Source organism: Eutrema salsugineum, unplaced genomic scaffold, assembly GCF_000478725.1.
Source record: "Eutrema salsugineum unplaced genomic scaffold, Eutsalg1_0 scaffold_9, whole genome shotgun sequence".
In the NCBI taxonomy this organism is placed as follows: domain Eukaryota; kingdom Viridiplantae; phylum Streptophyta; class Magnoliopsida; order Brassicales; family Brassicaceae; genus Eutrema; species Eutrema salsugineum.
In genome coordinates, this window is record NW_006256342.1 from 829,327 (window position 1) to 853,441 (window position 24,115).

Here is a 24,115-nt window from a genome sequence, read left to right on the forward strand (position 1 = left end):
ACCACAATACATAGTAATTGCAAACTGTTATGTGTTTATCATTATCTAATCAGTACTTTACTTAGACTCACGAGATTTATCAACAGCCTTTTGAATATTGGCGAAATCCGGGATTTGCATAGGTTAGACACAGCAGAGGAGATCTTTTAATTCAACGAAATTTGACGAATTTCAAATACGGGCAGAGTCTTGACCCTATTAGTAATGATACAAGCATTCAGAGAGATTACAGCTCCCTGTGACGAAAACACATTTTTATCATAATGACGGGGACGAACCACCAAAATATAAGCTTTCTTATAACTTTGATCTTGGGATAGATTTCATCAGATGTAATGTTATTTGGATGAAAGAGACCTTTTCACCCTCCAATCCATCATGCCCCGCTTGCGTAAAGACGGGTCCATTCCTTCGCTGCGCACATTGTTCACAGAACAATGTGAGATACCAACACAGGATTTAGAAAGAGAATAAGATTAAAAGGGGCATAGTAACGAGCTAAGTTCAGAGTTCATGGTTTAAATCAAATTACCTGTCTCCACAGCTTCTGCCTCATTACTCTTCCAATGCTTAGCGATGTTCTCAGACAGCGGATCATCAGGGTTTGGTGCACTCAGAAGAGCTTGAATACTTTTATAACACATCAATAGAATAAGAGAGCAGTCATGCCTCAAGAAACATATTGTTTGTAGCAGGAGAGAATCTAATAATCAACTCATGTACCTTAAGAGCACTGTACGTATTTGTAGTGCAGGGCTCCATTTGTCTTTCAGAATATCAAGACAGATTCTTCCGAGCTGTACATGTAAGTGGACAAGTTTAGGAACGTGTGTTTTGTTTTATGACTGTTAAAGCGAAAAACAGAGGAAGCAGACCTTATCAATGTTAGGATGGTATATCTTGGTGAGAAACCTAACCTGTTCCAAAATCAAAACCATTACAAGAGCCCGCGAGTACTGAAGTATAGAAAAAAAATGCAACTCTCTACACAACCCATTTCCATTCAAATCCAATGTCAAAGAACTGAATATAGTATCCTATACGAAAAGAGAAACAATGACTAGAAATGTGACATTACGTTCGGGTCTGTTATAATTCAGCCAGAAGCACCATTCTCAGAGATCATTTGGTGCATTTACAAATATCCCAACAGAAAAATCTACTTAATAACTAGAGTATTATACCTAGCCCTACTTATATTCAAGTCACCACCAGATATCTTTTTTTTTTCTAAACTTACCTTGGGAGCTGCCATAGGGTATTCTTCAGGCAAAAAGAGCTCCAACTTGAAAACTCCTCCTAGAAAATGGAATGAACCAAATGATTGGTGTATATCACTCAGTAAATCAGTTATAACTTTCAAAATGGGAAGACTTTATTCAAGGGAGAAAAAAAGGTACAAGTATCAGCATCGATTAAGCAGCAGCACACGAAAAGAATCAAATGTGATGATAATAAAATCAAGTTTCAAAAGCAAAAAAGCATGTACTGAGAAAGTAAGTTAACTCTTTAATAGACATCGACCAACATCTACGCGTGTGGGCACACTTCCATAAGAAAAAGAGTAGAAATCCCCTTAATAAACCAAGGATGGACATCGCATAACAATTACCTTCATAAGGTGATTGTGTAGGACCAAGAACCATAACGTTGAAATACCGCATATTATCCTCAGATGGAGAGGCGCTTATACCGGGAGCTGCAACAATCAATTGATGAAACTCCGTCAAAATCACTTTTTTAACTTACTCTACAACCAAATTCAAACTCCATGAAAGATCACATTGCGGATCCACAAGTTAACTATCAAAATCAAAATTATCAGCTTAAATCAACATTATAACTCAACAGGACAGAAGAATCAAAATAATTTACCCGGTTCGCTAAGCAGACGTTGAGTTTCCTGTCAGATCGCAATTAAAACAAAAATTAGAAAATAAGTAGAGAACAATGAATACGAGGACAAGATCGAACAGAGATATCAGAATTCGGTGAGTTTTCGCTCAGGCACAGCTAATTCTTTGATTCGTCGGATTCCTCGTCCACATAGACTCCGAGTGAAATCGAGATCGGCGAAATTTGGCAAATGGGTCGAAACGAGGAAAAACAAACCTTGATGATTCTTCGGGGCAAATTACTATTGGCCATTCTCGCGCGCTGCCGATTTCGATCGAAACTAAGAGAGTTAGGGTTTTTGAGAAAGAGAGAGAGAATCCGAACGCCGATAATCGAGAACACTTTAGTCGTCTGTCGAATCTGACGTGCTCCTCGATGATATTAATTCCGATTTCCTTTCTCTGCCTTAAAAATTCTACGCAGGACACAATGAAATAAATTAATACAAGTAGATAAATAGCTATTGTTTATTGCATATTTTCCCGGAACTTTTTGTTTATTACTGGCATAGCGGCATTCCTAAAGTTTTATCTATTTATTAATTTGTCTAATATTTTTGATAATTATATTTATGTCCCGTTCTTTTTTTCTTGGAATGAATTACCGTGTTTTGTTTATTACAGATATATCCCTCTATACTTGTCTAATAAACATTCAATCCTCTACAGCTTACATTCCCTCCCATTTTAGAATTCAATTGTTTGTCAGAGGTTTTTTCATTACAGATAACAAATACTCCCATCAAATTTTCTAATACATATTTACACTTTTTATGAGAACAGCCATTAGTTTTGTTTATTGCAAGTTGTCCTAAATCTTTGTTTATCACCAAAAGTTTCGTTTGTTACACATGTACACCCTCATATACTTTGGTAAGCGTAACCTTGACTGCACTGCACAAAATGCCAATAGTATCATTCACACGACTACACGCCACTGTTTTTTACCATCCCATATATTCTGCATCAGTTTTCTGAATACACTTATACACATGTGGCATGTATGATGTATCACTATCACACATATGATCGCACTGGAATCAGAATCGAAAGCGTACGCATGGGAAGTTGGAAGCTTGCGATTACAGTTCTCGGGCAAGCAACAAAGAATGCAGCCCAGCAACTGGAGCTGAATGATAGATGAAAGCCCATTAGACAAGACTCAAGAGGCTCCTTTATTATAATCGTCACTGGCCTTGTTATAACCAGGCTGAACAATTCTTGTTTTAATTGCGATCACATATGTGGTGACATTCATTATTGTCTTTTGATATGATGCTCAATACAAGTTGGCACATGGACGCAGAAAAATTATCAAACAAAAAAAAAGTTGCCCAAGAAAATAAATATTAAAAAAATTGAGCCGTCGAATAAGACCTGTTCAAGGGGCCCCACACAGCTGACAAGCCGCCGGGTATAGGGACAGACATGAACACCGGATTCCGATTAAATCATAAGCTTTCTCTATCCATTAATGTCCGTTTGTTTTTTGTAAACCACCTTCAAAATTCTTTAGATTCTTTATTAACAAGTGGCAGATTAATTTCACTGACCATTAGTTTATACTTAAGTAACTCATAATTATATACGATAATATAAGGACTACTCCCTCGAATTGCATGTATTTGAATTTCGAATTCTATCATGAGTCGAAAAATAATTCAATCAAATACAAAAAGAGGAGATAATCGACCACGAGCATCTTCCCGGTCGACCATAATTACAAATATAGTGATTGATCGGTCCTACTTCAAACGCGTCATTTATTTCTTTGTGTTCAATACGCAGCCCTCGTATCATTTCGAATTAGTCTTAACTAATCTTTCATGTAGCTGCAAGCAAGAAAAAACTACTATAGTTAAAAACCGACAAAATAAGTATAATAAATATTGACTGGCTTTGCAAATGAAACTTGTCATATTTTCTGTTTTAAATAGGGAATTAATAACAAACTAAACCTTGTTTAAAGTTACTATTCCTCTTCTTCTTTTGTTAGTTCATTTTTGCTGAATTAATTACAACAGATAAATCTTTAAAATCATGCTAATTAAACAATTTAGCTCGACGGATCTTGTTCCATTAGATCTCATTCTCAAATCTCGACCATTGACTGGGGTTTAGCTAATCGAGCACATGTTAGCATTACGGTATAAGATAAGCTCTCTAAAATGTTCAAAACAAACCAGCAAATCAATAAAAAAAAATATATATAGCAAAACAAAGACCAAAAAGTCGTTTAAAATACTCAAAACAATTTGTTGACCAGGACTTCCTTGGCTTCTATAAATGGAACTTCGCTCTGTATACACAAAACACACCACAATCCATAAAGAAGGAAAAAAAATGAATTTCTCAATCACATTAGCTCTCTGCTTCACTCTCTCCGGTTTCTTGATCGGCGCACACGCCAAAGTTCCCCTCGACGAGCAATTCCGAGTGGTCAACGAAGGAGGCTACACAGATTACAGTCCGATCGAATACAATCCCGACGTACGTGGCTTCCAACCTTTCACCGACAACTTCCGACTCTGTTTCTACAACACAACCCCAAACGCATACACTCTCGCTCTCAGAATCGGAAACAGAGCACAAGAATCCACTCTCCGATGGGTCTGGGAAGCTAACAGAGGCTCGCCGGTCAAAGAAAACGCGACGTTGACTTTCGGAGAAGACGGAAACCTCGTTCTCGCCGAAGCCGATGGTCGTCTTGTCTGGCAAACGAACACGGCTAACAAAGGCGCCGTTGGGATCAAAATCTTGGACAATGGCAATATGGTAATATACGATTCCAACGGGAAATTCATATGGCAAAGCTTCGATTCTCCGACCGACACGCTTCTCGTCGGACAATCACTGAAACTCAACGGTCGGAACAAGCTCGTAAGCAGACGGTCTCCATCGGTCAACACAAACGGACCGTACAGTCTCGTGATGGAAGCCAAGAGGCTGGTTTTGTACTACACGACAAACAAAACCCCGAAACCAATCGCTTATTACGAATACGAATTCTTCTCCAAGATCACTCAGTTACAATCTATGACGTTCAAAGCCGTGGAAGATTCTTTCGACACCACGTGGGGTCTTTCCATGGAAGGTGTTGACTCTGGTTCTAAATTCAACGTTTCAACGTTTCTCTCGTCGCCGAAACACAACGCCACGTTGAGTTTTATCCGGTTAGAATCAGACGGAAACGTCAGAGTTTGGAGTTACAGCACGTTAGCGACTGCGACGGCTTGGGACGTGACGTACACGGCATTTACTAACGACGATACTGACGGTAACGACGAGTGTAGAATCCCTGAGCATTGTTTGGAGTTTGGTTTGTGTAAAAAAGGTCAGTGTAACGCTTGTCCTAGCGACAAAGGGCTTCTTGGTTGGGACGAGACTTGCAAAACTCCGAGTCTCGCAAGTTGCGATCCCAAGACTTTTCATTATTTCAAGATCGAAGGAGCTGATAGTTTCATGACTAAGTATAACGGTGGCTCGTCTACCACGGAGAAAGCTTGTGGGGACAAGTGCACGAGAGATTGTAAGTGTTTAGGATTTTTCTACAATAGGAAGAGCTCGAGGTGTTGGTTGGGTTATGAGCTCAAGACATTGACTAGAACCGGAGATTCTTCACTGGTTGCCTACGTCAAGGCTCCTAATGCTAACAAGCCAGTTCTTTGAAGTGTGAAAGTCATATGAAATTACTGTGTTGTGTTTCAATAAGGTAAAATTTCGTTTGTGTCAAAAAAAATTTTCAGGCGACATCGTAATAAATTGACGGAAATTATGTTTACGAATCGAGTTCAGAGACGTGTATTCGGAAATTGATGCTTTGTTGTCAATAACGCACAAGTGGCCACGTGCACGCAATACATATGAATATGATTTTGCTTGTCGAGCAATCATGCAATTGAAAAAAATAAGTATATTAAATGTTTTCGTTACGTAGCTAAAATTCAAAAAGTCCAAGAAGGTATATGTTAGCGAATTTTCTTCAAGAAAACAAATAAGATGCGTGCTACGATGCTTCGACGCCGCGTCACTTAATTCAAAAAATGGTTTTTTTGTTTCCTAAAGATCTGCTCAGTCAACGTTTGTTTTTTTTGTCGACCAAACGTATACTCACAAGTCACAACCCTGCATTATTACACATAAACAGGCATATACTGATATACATAAACATTTGTCGGTAAAATAAAAATATATATAACCTGTAGGTATAGACCCGTCTTTTCTTCTAAATGATGCCGATTGCAACTTCCTATTGCTTTAGTTGATAACATTTGATTAAAAGGAAGTCAGCTTGCAACCTGGCAAGTGGAAGGTATTAGTACTCTTTATATCCATCTTTTTTTTTTCTTGGCGACAACCCTTTATATCCATATAAATTCATTAGCTTATTTAAAAAGCTTATCATTATTATACAAAATTTAATGTCGTTAATTATATCAAATTTATTACGCTGCAGATCAATTTATTAATATTATAACATCCACAACATTTTATCCTATGCTTTACAAAACTAATAGTTATTTTGTTTCCAAGACAAGTATTATTTTTATGTTTTTCCTAAACGTTTTGATACCCATTTTGTATTTGGCTAAGAACCTCAATGGTTTTTAAACACACACACAAAAGATTTGATCAGTCAACGCAAGATATGATCAGTCAGTGGCAGAGCTAGAAATTTTTTTCACTGGAGTCAAATAGAGATATATATGATATTTTTAGTGGGAGCAATGACACAAAGCTTTGAAAAAATACACCAATTTTTTAATTTTATTGGGGGCAAATGACCCCACCCTGATGAATGTGGCTCTGCCACTGTGATCAGTCAACACGATTACTAAACACAAAGAAATCTTAATTTTTTAACTCTGTCTATTCTATACGCTTATATCCTTCTAATTTCTACACGATGCCGATTGCAACTTAATGCGTGTACTAAGGATAACCTAACACCTCAGTACCAAGAAAGCTGTTTATGCGACCATCACAATCAGGCTCACATTACTATTTTTGATGTTTTCCTTTTAAATAACAGATTCAGTCATTCAATATTTATTTCTCCAAATAGTTTTGGTGTTTGGCATTTGCTGAAAGCTGACGTAGTTTTTTTTTTCCCACCTGTTAGCATTTTCTCGGATTTTTTATATTCAAGTTTGGATTTTGTAATATACTAACGGCGGTTTCAGTTTTATCATCTTTCCCATTTGTCAAAAAGGACAGTAAACATTATATTTATTTGAACAATTTCATGAGATTAACTTGAGAAAACAGGATTCAGATAAGAGTATGAAGAAAAAAACCGTGCAAATTATCAAAACTTGATTTGTATTAGAGGAAATATTCGAAAATTCTGAGTAGACAAACCTTATCCAATTCAATAATTCATAAATCAGCCGTCGGCCACTTGTAAAGAACCAATTTCAATGATATGTGTTAGTCAAGTCGCAATTAGCAACTTTGACTTTTCAAACGGATACAGCCAAACGGAACTTATATATAACACTCACACAATCCATCTGCTACAAAATCATCTCACACTCCATTGATTAAAAAAAAAAACAAATCAATCATGTCTCTCTTTGGTATCTTATTATCCTTAACACTTGCTATTGCCACTGTCTCGGCCCAAGTCCCTCCTGAGAAACAGTTCAGAGTCGTAAACGAAGGCGAATTCGGCGAATACATCACCGAGTACGACGCGAGTTACCGATTCATCAACTCACCAAACGCGAGCTTCTTCACATCGCCGTTCCAGCTCTTATTTTACAATACTACCCCTAGCGCCTACGTCTTAGCTCTCCGAGTCGGACTCAGGCGTCAGGAGTCACTCATGCGTTGGATCTGGGACGCAAACCGGAACAACCCCGTCGGAGAAAACTCCACGCTCTCACTCGGCCGCGACGGAAACCTCGTCCTCGCCGAGTCAAACGGACGAGTCAAGTGGCAGACCAACACAGCCAACAAAGGCGTCACCGGATTCCAGATCTTGCCCAACGGCAACATCGTCCTCCACGACAAAAACGGAAAGTTTATTTGGCAGAGTTTCGATCACCCCACCGACACACTCCTCACCGGCCAATCACTCAAAGTTAACGGCGTTAACAAACTCGTTAGCCGCAAATCCGATATGGACGGCTCAGATGGTCCCTACAGTATGGTTCTGGATAACAAAGGCTTAACCATGTACGTCAATAAAACCGGTCAGCCGTTAGTTTACGGCGGATGGCCAAATCACGATTTCCGCGGCACCGTCACTTTCGCCGTTACAAGGGAATTCGACAATTTAACGGAGCCGTCAGCTTACGAGCTCCTCCTTGAACCCGCACCACAATCGAATAACCGCCGGTTACTCCAAACCCGACCGATCGGAAACGGAGGCGGAACTTTGAACCTGAACAAAATCAACTACAACGGAACGATTTCGTATCTCAGGCTCGGATCTGACGGGAGCCTCAAGGCCTACTCGTGGTACGCTCCCTCTACGTATCTCGCTTGGGAAGAGAGCTTCTCCTTCTTCTCCACTTACTTCGTTCGCCAATGCGGCTTACCGTCGTTTTGCGGCGATTACGGTTACTGCGATCGCGGGATGTGCATCGCGTGCCCTACACCGAAAGGATTGATCGGATGGAGCGATCAATGCTCTGCGCCCAAAACGACGCAGTTTTGCAAGGGTAAAACCGTGAATTATTATAAGATCGTCGGCGTTGAGCATTTTACTGGGCCGTATGTGAATGATGGACAAGGCCCAACTTCTGTAAACGATTGCAAGGCCAAGTGCGATCGTGATTGCAAGTGTTTGGGTTACTTCTACAAGGAGAAGGACAAGAAGTGTTTGATCGCTCCTCTTCTCGGTACACTCATCAAAGACGCCAACACTTCTTCTGTTGCTTACATCAAATATTAATGTCTTTTACTCGAGAGTTATTTACCGAACCCCGATGTCAATTCTTAAGATTTTAATGAATAATCGGTGTCCTTGTTATGATTCACCGTTCAATAAATGTATTTTCTTTTTTTTTCCATAGTTTCAAAGCATTTGGCTTTATTTACAATGTATATTTATTGATAATCAAAGTTCTATGTGATTAATTAGTTTTGAACATCGATGCCATTATTTAAGAGTTGTGATTGGAGAGTTTGTCAAGTCCTGTTTCAAACAATTAAGAGCTTTGTCTAGGCTTAAGGATAGCTGATTGATGCGCTCCAACGCTAAAGGATCTGTGACCTGAATCATGAAAAAGTTCAATCGGAATACTTCACAAGTAACAGTAGGGTTCTTTGACCAAGTTGTAGAATTGATAATGAATGTGTTTTTTATTCAAATAACTTGTCAACTTTAAAAACTTTAATTGTCATGGTAAATTCAAGGGCTGCAAATCTTTCAATACCTACATCTAGCTATTGTTCAAGTATGCTATACATGAATGTGTACCAAGTGCTGCTGCAAGTATTCGTCCATAAATTATCGTCTCAAGAACTTGCTAGCCATGTTATCCTTTCTTACTTAGGCATGGCATCTATTCGAACTGGAACAAACTCTATACTCTAGCCATATGGGGAATACATTATTGAAAATACTTTTAAAAAACATTTTAGCGACAGATTGTTTTTTACTTTCTTCAGCATTTCTTTGATATTCTCGAGCTAAAATAGAATCACAGCGTATCCGGTTTCTCCGTGATGTTTGATACTCGTTCCCATTATAGATCATAACCTCTCGAATCGATTATATATTCGTATGGACAACCTAAAATTCAATAATTTCGGTGTCGTTGATATAATGTCTGCATTTATTAGAGCACATGTAGTATTTCATACACATGTCTACGCAGAGGAATAGTATACAAACGCGTGTACGTAAATTGAAAACGTAAAGCCCTTTCCTAGCTAGGAGCCAAGAACGCATTGACTTGTCCCATTATCTATCAATTAACAAATCTAGCTATAATTATTTCCTTAAAATCTAATTTTTATCCAGTGTCCAAAATTATTATATATTAAAAATCTAATTAGTAACACACATACAGAAAGTTCCTGAATATTTTTTGTATTGTTTAGCAATAATAAGACAATAGAAAACCAAAAATTCAGCTTAGTAAAATATCGGAAACTCCAACAGTTTATCTTATCTAAAACGAATCACCGTCACTTTGACCAAAAGAAAAAAAATCGAATCACCGTCACTAACTCACTACTTCTCGAGCGCCAATTTCCTTGAACACAAGCCAAGTTGCAGTTTAAAACTTTTTTGACTTTTCAAACGAAGACGGCCAACGTTAGAAATAAAACATATATATATACCGGGCCTACAGCCCAATAGCAACAGACAGTTGCTCCAGTCTAGGCCCAGTATAAGTGGCTTCGGGACAATTCACCTTAACAAAGTCAATTACAACGCAACGATGTCGTATTTAAGACTTGGACAAAACACCTTAAAGGCATCTCGGATTACGATCCCGCCACATATCAAGTGTGAGAAAAAGTCTATCTTTCTCCTTCTTCTCGCGATATTTCTTCGTTCGTCAGTGTTGGCTTGCCGAGTCATCGCGGATATTTCGGCTACTGCGACGATGGGATGTGGGCCGCGTTGCCGAGCCCCAACGGATTTGCTTGGATGGAGTCGAACTAGCTCGCCGCTTAAAAACGACTCAATTTTGTGGAAACAAGGGTAAAACCGTAAATGATTATAATATTGTAAGCGTGGAGCATTTTACTGGGCCGTATGTTGACAGTGGACAAAGCACTTCGGTGAGCGATTGCTAGGCCAAGTGTGATCGAGTTTGCCAGTGTTTGGGCTTTTTCTACGAAGAGAAGGAGATTGCAATTGTTTGACTCATCAGAGAAGTCAACACTTCCATTGGTTACATCAAGTATTAAGAGTTCTCACGACATTCATCAGCACTATATATAGCTTAATGAATTAGTCAACCAGCAATTCATGTTCCACTATAAAATCAAGCTATATATATTACCACATAATCTAATTTTGTTTTTATTTTCCAACCATACATAAGTAGTATACTCCTTGTTTAAGTCGATTCAATTATATAATGTTTTCCTTTCTTACAATATGCAGTTAATGCTTCCATTTGCATTTCATATTTTCTTTTCGTTAATGATTTGATTTGATTGCCGTGGGACCCTTTTCTATGCATACGACTGATTGCTCAGTTTTTTTTTGGACTTATATTGTATAACTGTAGGACCAAAAAAAAAATCATAAAATGAATTTAGAAGGATCAAAACCTAGGCGAGTAGGTAGTATTAGATTTTATTATAAAATAAGGGAATCCACAAAAAGCTATGCTATCTTTAAAAGAAAAACTATTCAGGTGAAGTAACTGTTAATGGGGACATTCACCTTGTTTAATACTCCTTAGTAATTTTCTAACAATGATTGGTCAGTGCCTCACAGCCTCAGTGGCAGCTAAATAAAACTCCTTAAAATTGTTAATTTGATAAAATCGGAAACAAATTCTGTAGTCAGTAAACTAATTAAGTAAATGGAAGCGTCCATTGCGGAATCTTTGGGACTGGGACCTCCATAGATTTTATCTGTCTCGCTCTTATTTGAGAGATCCGTGTATTTGTAAAATATTAAAATTAAAGAGCCGTTTGGGAATTGGGCGTAAAGCAATGTCCATTAGGCGTTATTTATGGGCCTATTTCATAGATCCACCGATATCCATTTTTTTCTAAATGGTTTTTTCTTTTTCTTTCTAACATGCATGTTTAAGACTTTAAGTAACCCTTGCAGAAAAAAAGAAAATTATTGTTTTGCTACGGCCTACGGGATTACGTGAATATACTGATATTTCTAATTGAACCATATATTTTAAAAATTTATGCGTAAAGAAAAAACAGTGTATAAAGGTATATGTGTGGAATGGAAACCCTTTAGTACAATAGTTGATACAGGTTCATTAATATTTTACACCAAGATATTTGAATTTTGAATCTCTGAAAGTGTTATTTATCATCATTTATGCAGATTAATAGAGATTACATGAAATCTTTAGTATAGTGCAAATAAAATCTGTTTGAGATAGATTATCAGAAAACGATAGAATTATCTATTATAGAATTGTATAAATCATATATAACAATTCTAGTGATTTGTAATAAAATAATAATTCAGTGTTACAAAAAGGTATATGTATCCTTTCCAGTTTTCATTTGTTACATATAATAGGGCGGCAATATTCGATTGATGACAATGATTGCTAAGCTGAATGGAAACATAATTATAATCTTAATGGCAGCAAATATATAGATAAAGTAAATAGTTAACAATACTTAAATGCTAATCGTACATATTAAAGGTTGAGAAAATAATTTGATTGGTCTACCGATGGAAAAGGAAAGAACTAAAGCATTCTCATGGGTCCCATCTCCTGTCTCCCTCATCTATCACTTAACCTGAAAACTCCAAAGATCATCTACATAATTTGCATTTAACTTAGTTAATTATATATACATCTACGTTTTATGTTTGTTTGGTCTGAAATAATAGCACTATAGCAGTCACTTTATGTTTAACTACAAACGAGCTTACTAATTAAAAAAATGAATTCTTCGAGGTTGATTATTTATAGAACACTAGATTTTGCTGACAAAAAAATAGTGTAGAAAAAAGTACATTAGCAGCAAAAAAAAAAGTATAGAACTCTAGCTTTTTAGTCTTTTTACCCCTTGATGATTTGATGCTACGTGTGTATCTATATATATATTCCCATCAAATAATTTACGCAAGAATATAATAAGATTATTTCTAATTAGTGTAGAAATTTTCTAAAGTTTTCCCCCACTATCATTGATATAGTTTCTCTAAATTCCTCTTTTTCTTCTCCTAAGACCCCCATATACTAAAAAAGAAAAAACTACAAAAATAAAGTCTTGTGAATCATCTCTACTAGCCATGTAGTGATCATCATCGATCGTGAGATTAACAAGAGCCAATCAAAGCCATGGATAGTCCTAGCAACAAAGGCAAAGGCATAGCAGAAGGATCTTCGTCTCAATCGCAACCGCAACCACAATCACCTCCTAACCCGCCAGCTTTAAGCCGGTACGAGTCACAGAAACGGCGAGACTGGAACACGTTTTGCCAATACCTTCGTAACCAGCAGCCACCAGTTCACATCTCACAGTGCGGTTCGAACCACATCCTAGATTTCCTCCAATATCTTGACCAATTCGGAAAGACAAAGGTCCATGTCCATGGATGCGTTTTCTTCGGACAAGTTGAGCCGGCTGGACAGTGTAACTGTCCTCTAAAACAAGCGTGGGGGAGTTTAGATGCTTTGATCGGACGGCTCAGAGCGGCTTACGAGGAGAACGGAGGGTTGCCGGAGAGAAACCCTTTTGCCGGCGGAGGTATTAGGGTTTTTCTTAGGGAAGTGAGAGATTCACAGGCGAAGGCAAGAGGAGTTCCGTACAAGAAAAGGAAGAAGAAGAAGAAAAGGAATCCTATGAAGAGTCATGATGCTGAAGATGGTACTACGGGGACTAGTAGCTCCAACTTGCCATCTTAGCAAGCAATTAAAAAAAACATATAATAAAACAAATGTGCGATTAATTAATGGTAAGCATTTATTTCTCTCTATGTTAATTTTCAATTAATAACCACGTCTATGATCTATCTGCAATTCTACATATGTATTTGGAATAGATATCGATAGTAAGATCTTGTTGCAACTTAACTTACTTTTATACATACGCCAAACTTATGATTAAAGCTTAAGTTAAGATCATATGTATTAACATGTGATCTTAGCAAAAGAGGATAATCTGTACTATGCTAATAGTAATCAGAAATACGATATATTATAAATACTTAATGATGTAATTAGATCTTGATCTAAGATCATTTCATATTGTAAAATATGTGATTGATGATACTTATAATCACTTTGTTAACGATACATATGCGAGTTTTATATATGCCGAATTGTGACGTATCACGTATGTTCTGTTCACTTTGTTAGCCCTAGAGAGTAGAGATACACACGCGCGCGGGAAAACCCTAGTTTCGGCTTAGCTAGTATAAGTGTGTATTTATGAATGATGTAAACACATCGGTTGCAGTAACCTGATAATCAAATGAAATACATTATCTATAGATTATAGAATTTATTACTTGTTCTTGGTAAATTACTTTTTTGCGGTGTGTTTCTTTGTTTGATCTTAAATGTGTGAGTTTGCTTATTAAGAACATATATATAAACGCGAAAAATGGTGAAATTGCTTCTTCCTTTTTCCTTCTTATATTTAAAATCACGTATCAATTCAATATGTTATGATTTGTAGAGTTATATATATATATATATATATTTTTATATATCATAATTTATTACTTTTAATCGTGTATTTCTGACAGCGGTTTAGGCTATGCCCTTAAAACATGTGTTTAAGCTACTGTTATGCAGTTGTGATCAAGAAAAAAAAGCAATAATAGATTAAGCCCACCCCGATGGGCGATGGCGTTTCGATTTTTCCTTAAGATTGAAAAAAGTAGGTCCACTATTTGTATTATTTTAACATGTAAACGCAAATGTAAAATTAGTTTGTATGTCTAGAAAAATTATATTCATTGGAGTAATCATATTTTAACATTTAAACGCAAATGTATCACATTATATGTGGACTTCTCATTTGATCAGATTGGTGAAATAGAAACGGGAATGGACTTGATGCGTATTCCTTTTTGTTCGAGTATGTTGATTAAGGATATATATAGAGCGAGACTGAAATATCAAACATATTACGTAATTATCTTCGGTGTTAATTAGTTACTTTAGCTAGACTAGGGAGTCTAAATGTAAGAACTAAACGATCTCTCAAAAACTAGTTTTAATCACTTGTGATCGTATTGGACATGAGGGTATATTAGTTTTAGGACCAATCTCCAAGATAAAAATAACGCTTAGTCTCTTACGCATATAGCGAGTACATTGCTGGATTGTTGAGTTGTATTTTGCCTAATTTAATCCCAGTTAGAGAGAAGCTAGGTTTGAAACCAAAACTCGGAAGTGTTACTACCTAAAGTTGATTCTTTATGGTCCTCAGTGCATTGAGCATATGTTTTATGTTTTTGAGTTACCGGATTTTTGCAGTATGAACTTGTAATAAAATAAGCCGCAACAAAAGAAATCGAGCATTTATATATATATATGCCATTGTCATTCAATATTATGACAAAGTACAGACGAATTTACAGTATAAAAAAAAGTAATATCCGCAGTCCGCACTGTCCGTGACAACAAAACATATATATAGCAACAAAATTTACCAAATATATTCAGCAATAGAACTTTTGAAATCCTGGACTGCTTAAACAACCCTTTTCAACAAGTTTAGGAAGCTCTCCACAAAGATAAGCAACTAAGCCACGAAGCTATATGTAGTTTTGCATGATTGAGGACATCGGTGAAAAACCAATGTAAGTTACGATTTTTGCCTGTTGAAACTAATGAATAGTTTTTGCGATCATTACTTCTTCGCTCTCTTTACTCAGAACCCATTTTGGAACCTGACTTTGAAATTATTAAATCCATCGTGAAGAGTTACGAATTTAAAAATTCAACTTGAGATTTGGGATTAGAGAATTGATAATTGTCAAACTTTTGTTCGATGCGTGTGTCGACAAGGAAAGTTCCGTGACAGGCTCTCTTTAATTTCTGTGAGTCAACTCTAATTCCGTCAATCTCCAGATCTTGTCTTATCTGCTCCTTCGTCGGTTTCTTACTAATCAAAAGCATGTCCTTGAAAAAACTTATCAATTCTTTTTCAAGAACAAAGACGACAACATCTTCCAGATCTCACAGCGATTTCTCTTTAAAGAACGGGGGATTAATGGTGGAAGAACTGATCCGGATTTCAAACGGAGATTACAATCCTTTTTGTATATTCTCAGCTCGTGAGCTAGAGCAAGCAACCAATGACTATGATCAAGATCTTGTCTTACCTCTTGACACCAACTACAGATTGTTTCAGGGAGTTCTTGAAAACAGGGGTACGGTGTTAATCAAGAAGATGATAGAGAAAGAGATCCAAGATGATGGCGAGCACTTTCTGGATTATTGCCTAAAGGGAAATCGCAATTTCAGCATACGTCAGCGCGAATAGTAACCTGGTAAAGCTCCTGGGCTGTTGCTTAGAGACCAAGGTACCAATGCTTGTCTTTGAATACGTACCAGAGAACCTCTCTACCTACTTGCAGGGAGAGAAAGTGACTCTGCCATGGCGATATCGGATTCGTATCGCTGCTCAGGTCGCGGCTGCGATTGTCTATCTCCATGTCGGGAAATCTAGACCTCTGATTCACAGACACGTGAAGATAAGTAACATTTTACTGGACGCTAACTTAAACGCCAAGCTATTTGATTTCGGACTATCCCTAGAAATTCCATCAGGTGAGACCTATGTAGAAGCATTGGTTGAAGGAACAATAGGGTTCATAGCTCCAGAATCAGTATATACATGCAAATTCAACGAGAAGACAGATGTTTTTGCATTTGGTGCTACGTTTATCGAGATTCTAACTGGAAGAGAGCCTGTTGATGTGTTCATTGAAGCCTCTGGTGACCAGTTAATTCCTAACCTTACTCCAGTTGCAAAGTCTTCTCTCATGTCTGTCTCTTTACCCACAAAAAGAGAGCTTTTGCTGTTCTTGAAGGCGAATCTTATAAAGGATGGGACGCAAAATGCTTTAAAGTCAAGCGCAGAGCTCGCTGCAAGCTGTGTGGATGTATTGCCAGCGAGGAGGCCAACGATTGAAGAAGTGGCTAAGGAGCTGAGAAAGATTCAGAACATGTAAAATAGACATACTTCCAGTAAAATGTCACTTGTCTTCACGATATATTACTCTATCTACTGAATATGTTATCTATCTTTAAGCTTTTCTTCAGTAGACGATATATAACTCTATCTCGCTGCTGTGATCTTCTTTTGGAAAACATCGACAGATCTCCATCTCAATGTTCTCCAGGGTTGAAAGTTGGAGATTCATTTGTTAAATAATAACAGAAAATGGGCAAAAAATATTACAGATGGAAAAGTTTAGGGTTTAACTTGTTTAAAACAAACAGTGTGGTGCATAATAATACAAAGTGAAAGTTCAGGGTTTAACTTGTTCAAACACACAGGTTTGGGGTGGAAATATTAAAAAGTTGAAGTGTAAGGTTTAGCTTGTTAAACAATAGAGAAGGGTTTAAAAAGATATAAAGTAAAAGTTTAGGCGTCAAAATGCAGTAATTGGTAAATTGTTGCGAGAAAGAGAGAGACTTTACACATGAAAAGTAAACCAAGACAAAAACGGAACGCAGCGCTGGAAAATCTCGTCTTTTTGGTGAAAACGGAAACAAAGTATGAACCTTCACAACGATGAATCTCTGAAGCAGGAAGTAATCTACCTTCACTCACTCTGGCACCAAGGTCCTCCTACTCGGAACCCGATCCCTAGCCCTAGATACAACCCGTTTCACGACCCGGTTCAAAGATCCAGGCCGAATTACATCCCGCCGGCGGATTTGCAGCTTCTCTCTCGCTATGGAGCCGTTGGTCCCCAGATCATATCTAGAAACCCTATTCATCCTCAATTTCTCCACAATAATAAGCGTCCAAGGCCCGATTCGGATCGGGAATGGCCCGTTAAGGAACTGCTCGGTTCTTCTCCTCATTCCGGTTCTAGATGGCCTGATTTCAAGCCGTGTAAAAAGGCGCGACCTGTTTCAGAGGAGGAGAAGGCGAAATTCGCTGTAAATCAGCTTCAGAGAGATATCCATCGCACCTGTCGCGAGTTCTTCGGCAGAACATCCGGCGAAGAAGGCGGAGATGGATCGGATACTGATGATGGAGACGAGGATCAGTCTTCGGAGAAAGAAGGGTCTTCTTCCAAGGAGTTTCAGTTTCTTTCGAGATTGTTCGAAGAGAACGGGAAGCTGAAGGAATACTATGAGAAGAACACGGGGAATGGAGAATTCTGGTGTCTGGTTTGTGGCGGAACTGGAGAGAAAAGTTGTCGGAAATTCAAGAGCTGTTTGGCTTTAATTCAGCATTCACTTGCTATTCACAAGACGGATTTGAAAAACCAGCATAGGGCTCTCGCACAGGTTATCTGCAATGTTCTTGGCTGGGACGTTGACAATCCAGTTGCTTCGAGCCAAAAGGACGCTCAGGTCAGGTTTATTCTTTATGGATGGATACATTGAAAGAAGTTAGCATTGCAAACTGTTGCATTGATTTGGTTGCGTGAATCTAACTAAGGGCCGCATCATAGCCTGATTATTATTAGATTACTATGGTCGAAGACTGGCTTATCAGTTTCTTATGTTGTTGTGAGGAAAGGTTTTTATCTGAATTATTGATGAAAGATGATTTTGCTGGATCATTATGATCTTTTGCAGCTTTTTGGATAGTTTTGATCATTCAAAAATACTTTTTTTTTCTTTCATCACAGATATTGGGGGTAGAGGCGGTTGCGGAAGGTGCAACTGAGCCGCCTTCAGACCAAAAGAAGCCTCAGGAGAAACAACATGTAATGTCGGTTGATGAACAAGCAAAGACTGCAGTGTTACAAATGCAACAGAATGCATCAGATGCTTTGAAAGGCATTTTTGCCAAGGATACTACTGCTGGTTCAGTTGATGAATTTGCGGAGAAGGGTGTTGAAAATTTATCTGAGGAGTTGGAATTAATATCTCGACTCTTCTCGGAGAACGTTGAGCTCAAAAGTTACTACGAGAAAAACTGTGAAGGTGGACTCTTTGTCTGTCTTGTGTGTTGTGCTGCGACTGATAAGAAGATGATAAAGAGGTTCAAACACTGTTATGGACTTGTTCTGCATTCCACTAAAAACCCGAAAATGAATAAACGAGCTCACAAGGCTTTTGCTCGGTTTGTCTGTGAACTACTTGGCTGGGAGTTTGATCGTCTTCCACGTAGAGCAGTGAAAGGTGGTGCTCCTCTTGTCGAATGTAATGCTAACCAGGAAAATGAGAAGAAGCCATCATCGATGATCGAGGTAAGAATGTTTACAAAGAGAACAAGAACTCTTTCTTAATTCTTATCTTTTGATTCCATCAATTTAACTGTGGTATCATTTCAGGAGCATATGTGCGAAGACAAATCTGATAATCCACAGGACAACAATGAGGCATGCGTTGGTTAGTAAGTGGTACTTATACATCGTACTTGATCTTGAAATTTTGGTTAGAATGCTCCACATTTTTTTATATATAGAATCTTTTCTCCTTTTTGCTTTCAGATATTTATCTGGTTTATTTATTGTTTATGTTTGATCAATGAACCATTGTTTATGTTTCTGTACGCAGGATGCTAGCATAACCTGTAACAAAGTTATGTAAATGGAGGCACCGAATCTTCAGGTAAGATTACTATCCTAGTTTTCGACTTCTCATCAGTCTTCTTATGATTTGCCAGAACCTGGTGCAGAGTCATCAAAGACAATGTGTAATACCCTACTTTTGATTCTGAATTTTCATAAAAATTAAGAATACTCCTCTTTCTCACTGAGAAATTTTGGAGTATTCTAACCAATATTTCAAGATTAAAATTTGAGAGATGTTGAGGAGAAAATGTTGTAAGACATTGATTTAAATCAACTATCTTATTATATAAAGGCTAATATATACGGCAGTTCTGAAAATACCAAAGATCTGGGGCAGTTTCAAAAAATACCATTACTTTTGTTTTTTTTTCGTTTTTTTCGTTTTTTTTCAGCAACAATAATATGAGGCGTTTTTTATACAAGACTTGGGGCAGTTTATGAATACCGAAATATATGGGGTGATGTTGGTAAACGCAAAAAGATCTGGGGCTTGCTTTCAAAATACCAAAAGTTTTTGTAAATACTTTTTTTTTTTTTTTTTGTCGACAAGTTTTTGTAAATACTTAACAAAAGATCTAAGGCGTTCAGAAAATATCAATAGATTGGAGCTGTTTTGTAAATATGTAATGAAAATAAAATATAGCTGAGGTTAACGGCGTGATAGTTAAAAAAAAAGAGAGAAAAATTAATTTCCTGCTGGGCCTTTCTGGGCCGACTAGATGGGCCTCGAGCATCCCATATGATAGCCCACAAATTGTTTCTACCAATTTTAATCAGTCGGGTCAAATATTTTTTACACCTCTAACTTTCAGGAAGACGCAAACAGAAAAACAGAGCCACAGTGACTTAAAATGGGGAGAAAAGAAGATTCAAAGATGAACATCGCCATTGTACATCCAGATCTTGGAATTGGTACGTTCTTCATCAATCCTTCGTCTTTTTTATTTAACCCGATTAACTTTCGTTTCTCCTTCTCGCGGGATCTATCTTGTTTCCGAGGACATATGACCAAATTCACCGAATAAATGCATCTCAGAGATCCAGAGCGAGTTTTACACTAGTGCGTTGAATTGCCCCTTATTTCTTCTTCTCTGGTATATGCAGGTGGAGCAGAGAGATTGATTGTCGATGCGGCGGTTGAGCTTGCGTCGCACGGTCATAAAGTTCATGTCTTCACCTCTCACCACGACAAATCTCGATGCTTCGAGGAAACTCTCTCCGGTGAGTGACGGCATAGCTTGAGTTTCAGGAAACAGAAACACAAGAGAGCTTTTTCTTTACATTCTCATGTTTGCCTTGAAAGAACTACCTACAGAGGGTTTAAGATTACTGGCTCTCAATTTCCCATTTCGTATTTAGGATATTCTTCGAATTTGTGAGCATTATATAATTATAGTTCGAGATTAATAATCTCTGTCTTACCATTCATTCAGGCATTTTTCAAGTTACGGTGTATGGCTCTTTCCTGCCACGGCATATTTTCTACCGTCTACACGCAGTGTGTGCATACTTGAGGTGCTTGTTTGTTGCTCTTTGCGTTCTTCTGGGATGGTCTTCTTTCGATGTAATACTAGCAGACCAGGTTTCAGTCGTTGTCCCATTGCTGAAACTCAAAAAATCATCAAAGGTATTCAAACTTTTCCTTTACGTCATCATATCTTGTGATCAGTTCATATGATAGCTTAATCTCTCAACATATTCGGATCTAGGTTGTTTTCTACTGCCATTTCCCGGATCTCTTGTTAGCTAAGCATACAACTGCACTTAGGAGGGTGTATCGGAAACCCATTGACTTTATCGAAGAACAAACCACAGGTTTGGTTCCATTCATTAACAATCCAGCCTTTGCTATTTGTCATTTCCTCTTACTTTCATCCACCTGGAACCATTTCTTCTTATATCATTTGCGGGCTTGCAGGAATGGCTGATATGATCCTTGTTAACAGCAGCTTCACAGCATCAACATTCGCAAATACATTTAAGCGTCTTCATGCACGAGGAAGTCGCCCAGCTGTTCTTTACCCAGCTGTCAATATCGATCAGTTCAATGAACCCCATGCTTATAAGTATTGTATATCCCTAAACTCCAAATTTCCAGGATAAAAGCTTAAGCTCTCACATTACAAACTACTTCTATGCCGGTTTCTATAGTTTCTTCTCTTCTCCTTTGTCTTGGCTAGGTTGAATTTCCTCTCCATAAACCGCTTTGAGAGGAAAAAGAACATCGATCTAGCTATCTCAGCTTTTGCTATTCTGTGCAAACATAAGCAAAATCTGAGTGATGTTACCCTTACCGTTGCAGGCAAGTGTACTGCTATTATCCCTCTTTCTTTCATAATTTAATACTGAATGTAGAAGATTTACTGTTTGCATTCTAAGTAAACTCCATTGTTCAGGCGGATATGACGAAAGATTGAAAGAGAATGTAGAGTACTTGGAGGAGCTCAAAAGCTTAGCCGAGAAAGAAGGAGTTTCTGATCGAGTAAACTTCATCACATCTTGTTCAACTGGTGAAAGAAATGAACTTCTCTCAAGCTGCTTGTGCGTCCTCTACACACCAACGGTAAAGCCACCATCTTTTACCTTCTTCCTCCAAGTTTCAGTCTCATCTCATTCTCATGGTCCATTTCAAATGCTAGGATGAACATTTTGGTATTGTTCCATTAGAAGCTATGGGTGCATTCAAACCCGTGATAGCCTGTAACAGCGGTGGCCCCGTGGAGACAGTAAAGAATGGAGTAACGGGCTATCTGTGTGAACCGACTCCAGAAGATTTCAGTTCGGCGATGGCTAGATTCATTGAGAATCCTGAGTTGGCGAATAGAATGGGAACTGAAGCCAGGAAACATGTTGTTGAATCATTCTCTGTGAAGACGTTTGGACACAAGTTGAATCAGTATCTCGTTGAAGTAGTATCGAGTCCTAAAGAAGATTGAGATTCCTCGTAATCATAGATCTTTCGATTTACATTATACTTAAGGCTTAGTTTTGAAACTACAAGATCATGGTGTTATTTTGGGTAATTTTACCCTACCCGATCCGAACTCAAAATGTACCCACCCATTATAAACCTATTTCAATTAACTCTATTGAGTTTTATTACCCTATAATATAACCCGAAATAAACCTATGAGTTTAGGGTTACCCGTAGGTACCCTAATTTTTTTTCTTTGTTTTTTTTATCTTGCTCTAGTGATTCCATGTTTATAATTATAGCTTATACCTTATAAAAATCCTTTAATTCTTCTATTGAACAATGTTTTGCTTGATCCAAAGAGATCAAAATAATATATATGAACTATGTTCCTGTTGCTCTTAGGAGATAAGTAATTGAATTATATAATTATGTTCTTTTGCAATTCACATCTTGAGAAATTATATTAGTGCTCTGGTTAATTAGTTCTACGTATGAGTTTTCTGCAATTCATTAATCTGTGATAACAAATAAATATCTCACCACAAAAATCATCCAAATATCAAAAACTAATAAAGATATTACCACAAAATCATCCAAATATCAAAAACTAATAAAGATCTCACCACAAAAATCATCCAAATATCAAAAACTAATAAAGATCTCACATGTCTTCATCTTGAAATGAAATCTGATAGCATAATTTTTACTCATGAGCTACTTGCTGTGGTAGTATCTTCATTTTCATCATCAAAGTTATCTTCAATATCACCTAAAATTGAAGATATGAATGAGTTAATAATATATTTAAAAGTAACGAATGTATAAGCTAATTTTGAGTTATCTTCAAGCTCTGCAAAACCACGCAACCAATTGCGCGTGCAAATCAATGTCTGGACATTTTTTGGAATAAAGCGGTTTCTATATGGGTTCAATACCCGACCTCCAGTACTAAACGCAGACTCCGAAGCTACTGTAGTAATGGGAATACTAAGCAAATCACTAGCTAGAGAAGCCAAATCACCATAGTGTTGCCCATTGTTTTTCCGTTACTAACTTCTTACTACAGTGGATGCATCTACTCCTATGTTTACCATCTTAGATTTCTGGCGTTTATTAGAGTTTGGTACCTTTTGAACTGGTTGAGTAGGTTGTGTTTCACTGTGTGTTGCAGCTGGAGTCTCTGTTTCATCCTCATTAATTTCCATGTACTCATTCTCAGCATTAAGAGCTGCCATTGTCTCAAGTGTTTGAGAATCCATTCTACAGCACAAAAAAACATAAGCAAAATACTGTAGTAATGGGAATACAAAAGCAAAATCGATACAGTGTGTGTGTGACTTCTAAAAAAGCAAAAGCACGAAATTAAGGCACTTACAAGTCACTAAGAAGCAGCAAAGTTCCTAAACTCCTTTTTGTATCTGATGGTGGAGAGAATCTCCGTTTTCAGCAAAGGGCTTTGGAGACGACGTCTGCTTCACTAGAAGATCGCAAATTTTTGGAAATCAAAGAGATAAAGGTTTTTCTACAGAACTCCGAGTCCTGCGATGGCCTTTCTGCTTCTACGGATAAGCTCAGATGAGAAAATGGCGTGACGGGTCAATCTCGACAAATTCTCGAGTATCATAGGCAAAGAAGACAGTGTGCTAAGAGAGGAGGAAAACGGCGTCATTTTTAGACATTATTGTTAAAAAAAACTCATGGATACCCTAAACCCGATAAGATATAACCCGAAAGGATAAATTGAAAATAAGACCCGTCCATTTTAAACCTGCGTTTTTTTTCTTCTAAATGAACAGAGCAATGGATTCGGAAAAAACTAAGGATATAGGGTACCCATTGGGTAAAAACCCAACAATAACACCCCTGCTACAAGAGCTATAATGTCGTACACTTGTATCAATCATCTTGGGCTTGAAGATTAGGTTGGACATTTATTTGATTTGTTTTTGGTTTGGT

General features: G+C 37.6%; 7 protein-coding genes and 1 long non-coding RNA gene across 14 annotated transcripts; 6 read left to right on the forward strand and 2 right to left on the reverse strand.

The window, feature by feature from the left end:
- Positions 1–122: 122 nt before the first annotated feature.
- LOC18009401 (ubiquitin-conjugating enzyme E2 35) lies at positions 123–2,325 on the reverse strand. The gene is made up of 8 exons (XM_006389889.2): positions 2,113–2,325; positions 1,876–1,903; positions 1,613–1,699; positions 1,241–1,299; positions 876–917; positions 724–797; positions 533–630; positions 123–414 (listed from the first exon to the last, which is right to left on the reverse strand). Exons 1-8 carry the CDS (start codon positions 2,146–2,148, stop codon positions 377–379), a joined length of 462 nt encoding a protein of 153 aa, XP_006389951.1. The 5' UTR covers positions 2,149–2,325; the 3' UTR covers positions 123–376.
- Positions 2,326–4,194: 1,869 nt separating this feature from the next.
- Positions 4,195–5,699, forward strand: LOC18009324 (EP1-like glycoprotein 3). Its single transcript, XM_006389890.2, has one exon. It carries the CDS (start codon positions 4,239–4,241, stop codon positions 5,562–5,564), a length of 1,326 nt encoding a protein of 441 aa, XP_006389952.1. The 5' UTR covers positions 4,195–4,238; the 3' UTR covers positions 5,565–5,699.
- Positions 5,700–7,427: 1,728 nt separating this feature from the next.
- Positions 7,428–8,992, forward strand: LOC18009403 (EP1-like glycoprotein 2). The gene has a single exon (XM_006389891.2). The coding sequence runs from the start codon at positions 7,462–7,464 to the stop codon at positions 8,794–8,796; it is 1,335 nt and encodes a 444-aa protein (XP_006389953.1). The 5' UTR covers positions 7,428–7,461; the 3' UTR covers positions 8,797–8,992.
- Positions 8,993–12,749: 3,757 nt separating this feature from the next.
- LOC18008987 (protein LIGHT-DEPENDENT SHORT HYPOCOTYLS 7) lies at positions 12,750–13,581 on the forward strand. Its single transcript, XM_006389892.2, has one exon. The coding sequence runs from the start codon at positions 12,860–12,862 to the stop codon at positions 13,424–13,426; it is 567 nt and encodes a 188-aa protein (XP_006389954.1). The 5' UTR covers positions 12,750–12,859; the 3' UTR covers positions 13,427–13,581.
- Positions 13,582–15,650: 2,069 nt separating this feature from the next.
- On the forward strand, positions 15,651–16,710 carry LOC18008624 (putative wall-associated receptor kinase-like 16). Its single transcript, XM_024160699.1, has 2 exons — positions 15,651–15,945; positions 15,980–16,710. Exons 1-2 carry the CDS (start codon positions 15,651–15,653, stop codon positions 16,708–16,710), a joined length of 1,026 nt encoding a protein of 341 aa, XP_024016467.1.
- Positions 16,711–17,184: 474 nt separating this feature from the next.
- Positions 17,185–20,384, forward strand: LOC18008617. 6 transcript variants are annotated; one of them, XR_002897441.1, is made up of 6 exons: positions 17,186–18,070; positions 18,352–18,915; positions 19,000–19,068; positions 19,226–19,279; positions 20,055–20,154; positions 20,347–20,384. XR_002897441.1 is itself a non-coding variant. In XM_024150696.1 (5 exons), the coding sequence occupies exons 1-4, from the start codon at positions 17,261–17,263 to the stop codon at positions 19,231–19,233; spliced, it is 1,440 nt and encodes a 479-aa protein (XP_024006464.1). In that variant the 5' UTR covers positions 17,185–17,260; the 3' UTR covers positions 19,234–19,279; positions 20,055–20,133. The 6 variants fall into 6 exon arrangements, 4 of the variants coding, with proteins under 4 accessions (XP_024006464.1, XP_006389956.1, XP_024006471.1 ...); XR_002897442.1 differs by lacking the exon at positions 20,347–20,384 and having other exon boundaries at positions 17,185–18,070; positions 19,000–19,061; positions 20,055–20,129; XM_024150696.1 differs by lacking the exon at positions 20,347–20,384 and having other exon boundaries at positions 17,185–18,070; positions 19,000–19,057; positions 20,055–20,133.
- Positions 20,053–24,101, forward strand: LOC18008574 (alpha-1,3/1,6-mannosyltransferase ALG2). 2 transcript variants are annotated; one of them, XR_002897443.1, is made up of 9 exons: positions 20,053–20,154; positions 20,347–20,463; positions 20,676–20,869; positions 20,952–21,057; positions 21,161–21,308; positions 21,423–21,544; positions 21,639–21,805; positions 21,882–22,243; positions 24,033–24,101. XR_002897443.1 is itself a non-coding variant. In XM_024150719.1 (8 exons), exons 1-8 carry the CDS (start codon positions 20,094–20,096, stop codon positions 22,176–22,178), a joined length of 1,212 nt encoding a protein of 403 aa, XP_024006487.1. In that variant the 5' UTR covers positions 20,053–20,093; the 3' UTR covers positions 22,179–22,327. The 2 variants fall into 2 exon arrangements, 1 of the variants encoding a protein (XP_024006487.1); XM_024150719.1 differs by lacking the exon at positions 24,033–24,101 and having other exon boundaries at positions 21,882–22,327.
- Positions 22,661–23,814, reverse strand: LOC112083004. The gene is made up of 3 exons (XR_002897444.1): positions 23,535–23,814; positions 23,287–23,419; positions 22,661–22,928 (listed from the first exon to the last, which is right to left on the reverse strand). It is a non-coding gene; the product is annotated as an uncharacterized LOC112083004 (long non-coding RNA).
- Positions 24,102–24,115: the final 14 nt, after the last annotated feature.

Excerpts from the sequence above, each read along its gene's own strand:
- LOC18009401 (XM_006389889.2), bottom strand. The coding sequence starts at position 2,148 with ATGGCCAATAGTAATTTGCCCCGAAGAATCATCAAG. Across the intron at positions 918-1,240 it reads ACCCTATGGCAGCTCCCAAG|GTTAGGTTTCTCACCAAGAT; the intron begins GTAAGTTTAGAA and ends ATTTTGGAACAG. Across the intron at positions 798-875 it reads ACCATCCTAACATTGATAAG|CTCGGAAGAATCTGTCTTGA; the intron begins GTCTGCTTCCTC and ends TTACATGTACAG.
- LOC18009324 (XM_006389890.2), top strand. The coding sequence starts at position 4,239 with ATGAATTTCTCAATCACATTAGCTCTCTGCTTCACTCTCTCCGGTTTC.
- LOC18009403 (XM_006389891.2), top strand. The coding sequence starts at position 7,462 with ATGTCTCTCTTTGGTATCTTATTATCCTTAACACTTGCTATTGCCACT.
- LOC18008987 (XM_006389892.2), top strand. The coding sequence starts at position 12,860 with ATGGATAGTCCTAGCAACAAAGGCAAAGGCATAGCAGAAGGATCTTCG.
- LOC18008624 (XM_024160699.1), top strand. The coding sequence starts at position 15,651 with ATGTCCTTGAAAAAACTTATCAATTCTTTTTCAAGAACAAAGACGACA. Across the intron at positions 15,946-15,979 it reads GATGATAGAGAAAGAGATCC|AAAGGGAAATCGCAATTTCA; the intron begins AAGATGATGGCG and ends GGATTATTGCCT.
- LOC18008617 (XM_024150696.1), top strand. The coding sequence starts at position 17,261 with ATGAACCTTCACAACGATGAATCTCTGAAGCAGGAAGTAATCTACCTT. Across the intron at positions 18,071-18,351 it reads CGAGCCAAAAGGACGCTCAG|ATATTGGGGGTAGAGGCGGT; the intron begins GTCAGGTTTATT and ends CTTTCATCACAG. Across the intron at positions 18,916-18,999 it reads AGCCATCATCGATGATCGAG|GAGCATATGTGCGAAGACAA; the intron begins GTAAGAATGTTT and ends GTATCATTTCAG.
- LOC18008574 (XM_024150719.1), top strand. The coding sequence starts at position 20,094 with ATGGGGAGAAAAGAAGATTCAAAGATGAACATCGCCATTGTACATCCA. Across the intron at positions 20,155-20,346 it reads ACATCCAGATCTTGGAATTG|GTGGAGCAGAGAGATTGATT; the intron begins GTACGTTCTTCA and ends TGGTATATGCAG. Across the intron at positions 21,058-21,160 it reads TATCGAAGAACAAACCACAG|GAATGGCTGATATGATCCTT; the intron begins GTTTGGTTCCAT and ends GCGGGCTTGCAG.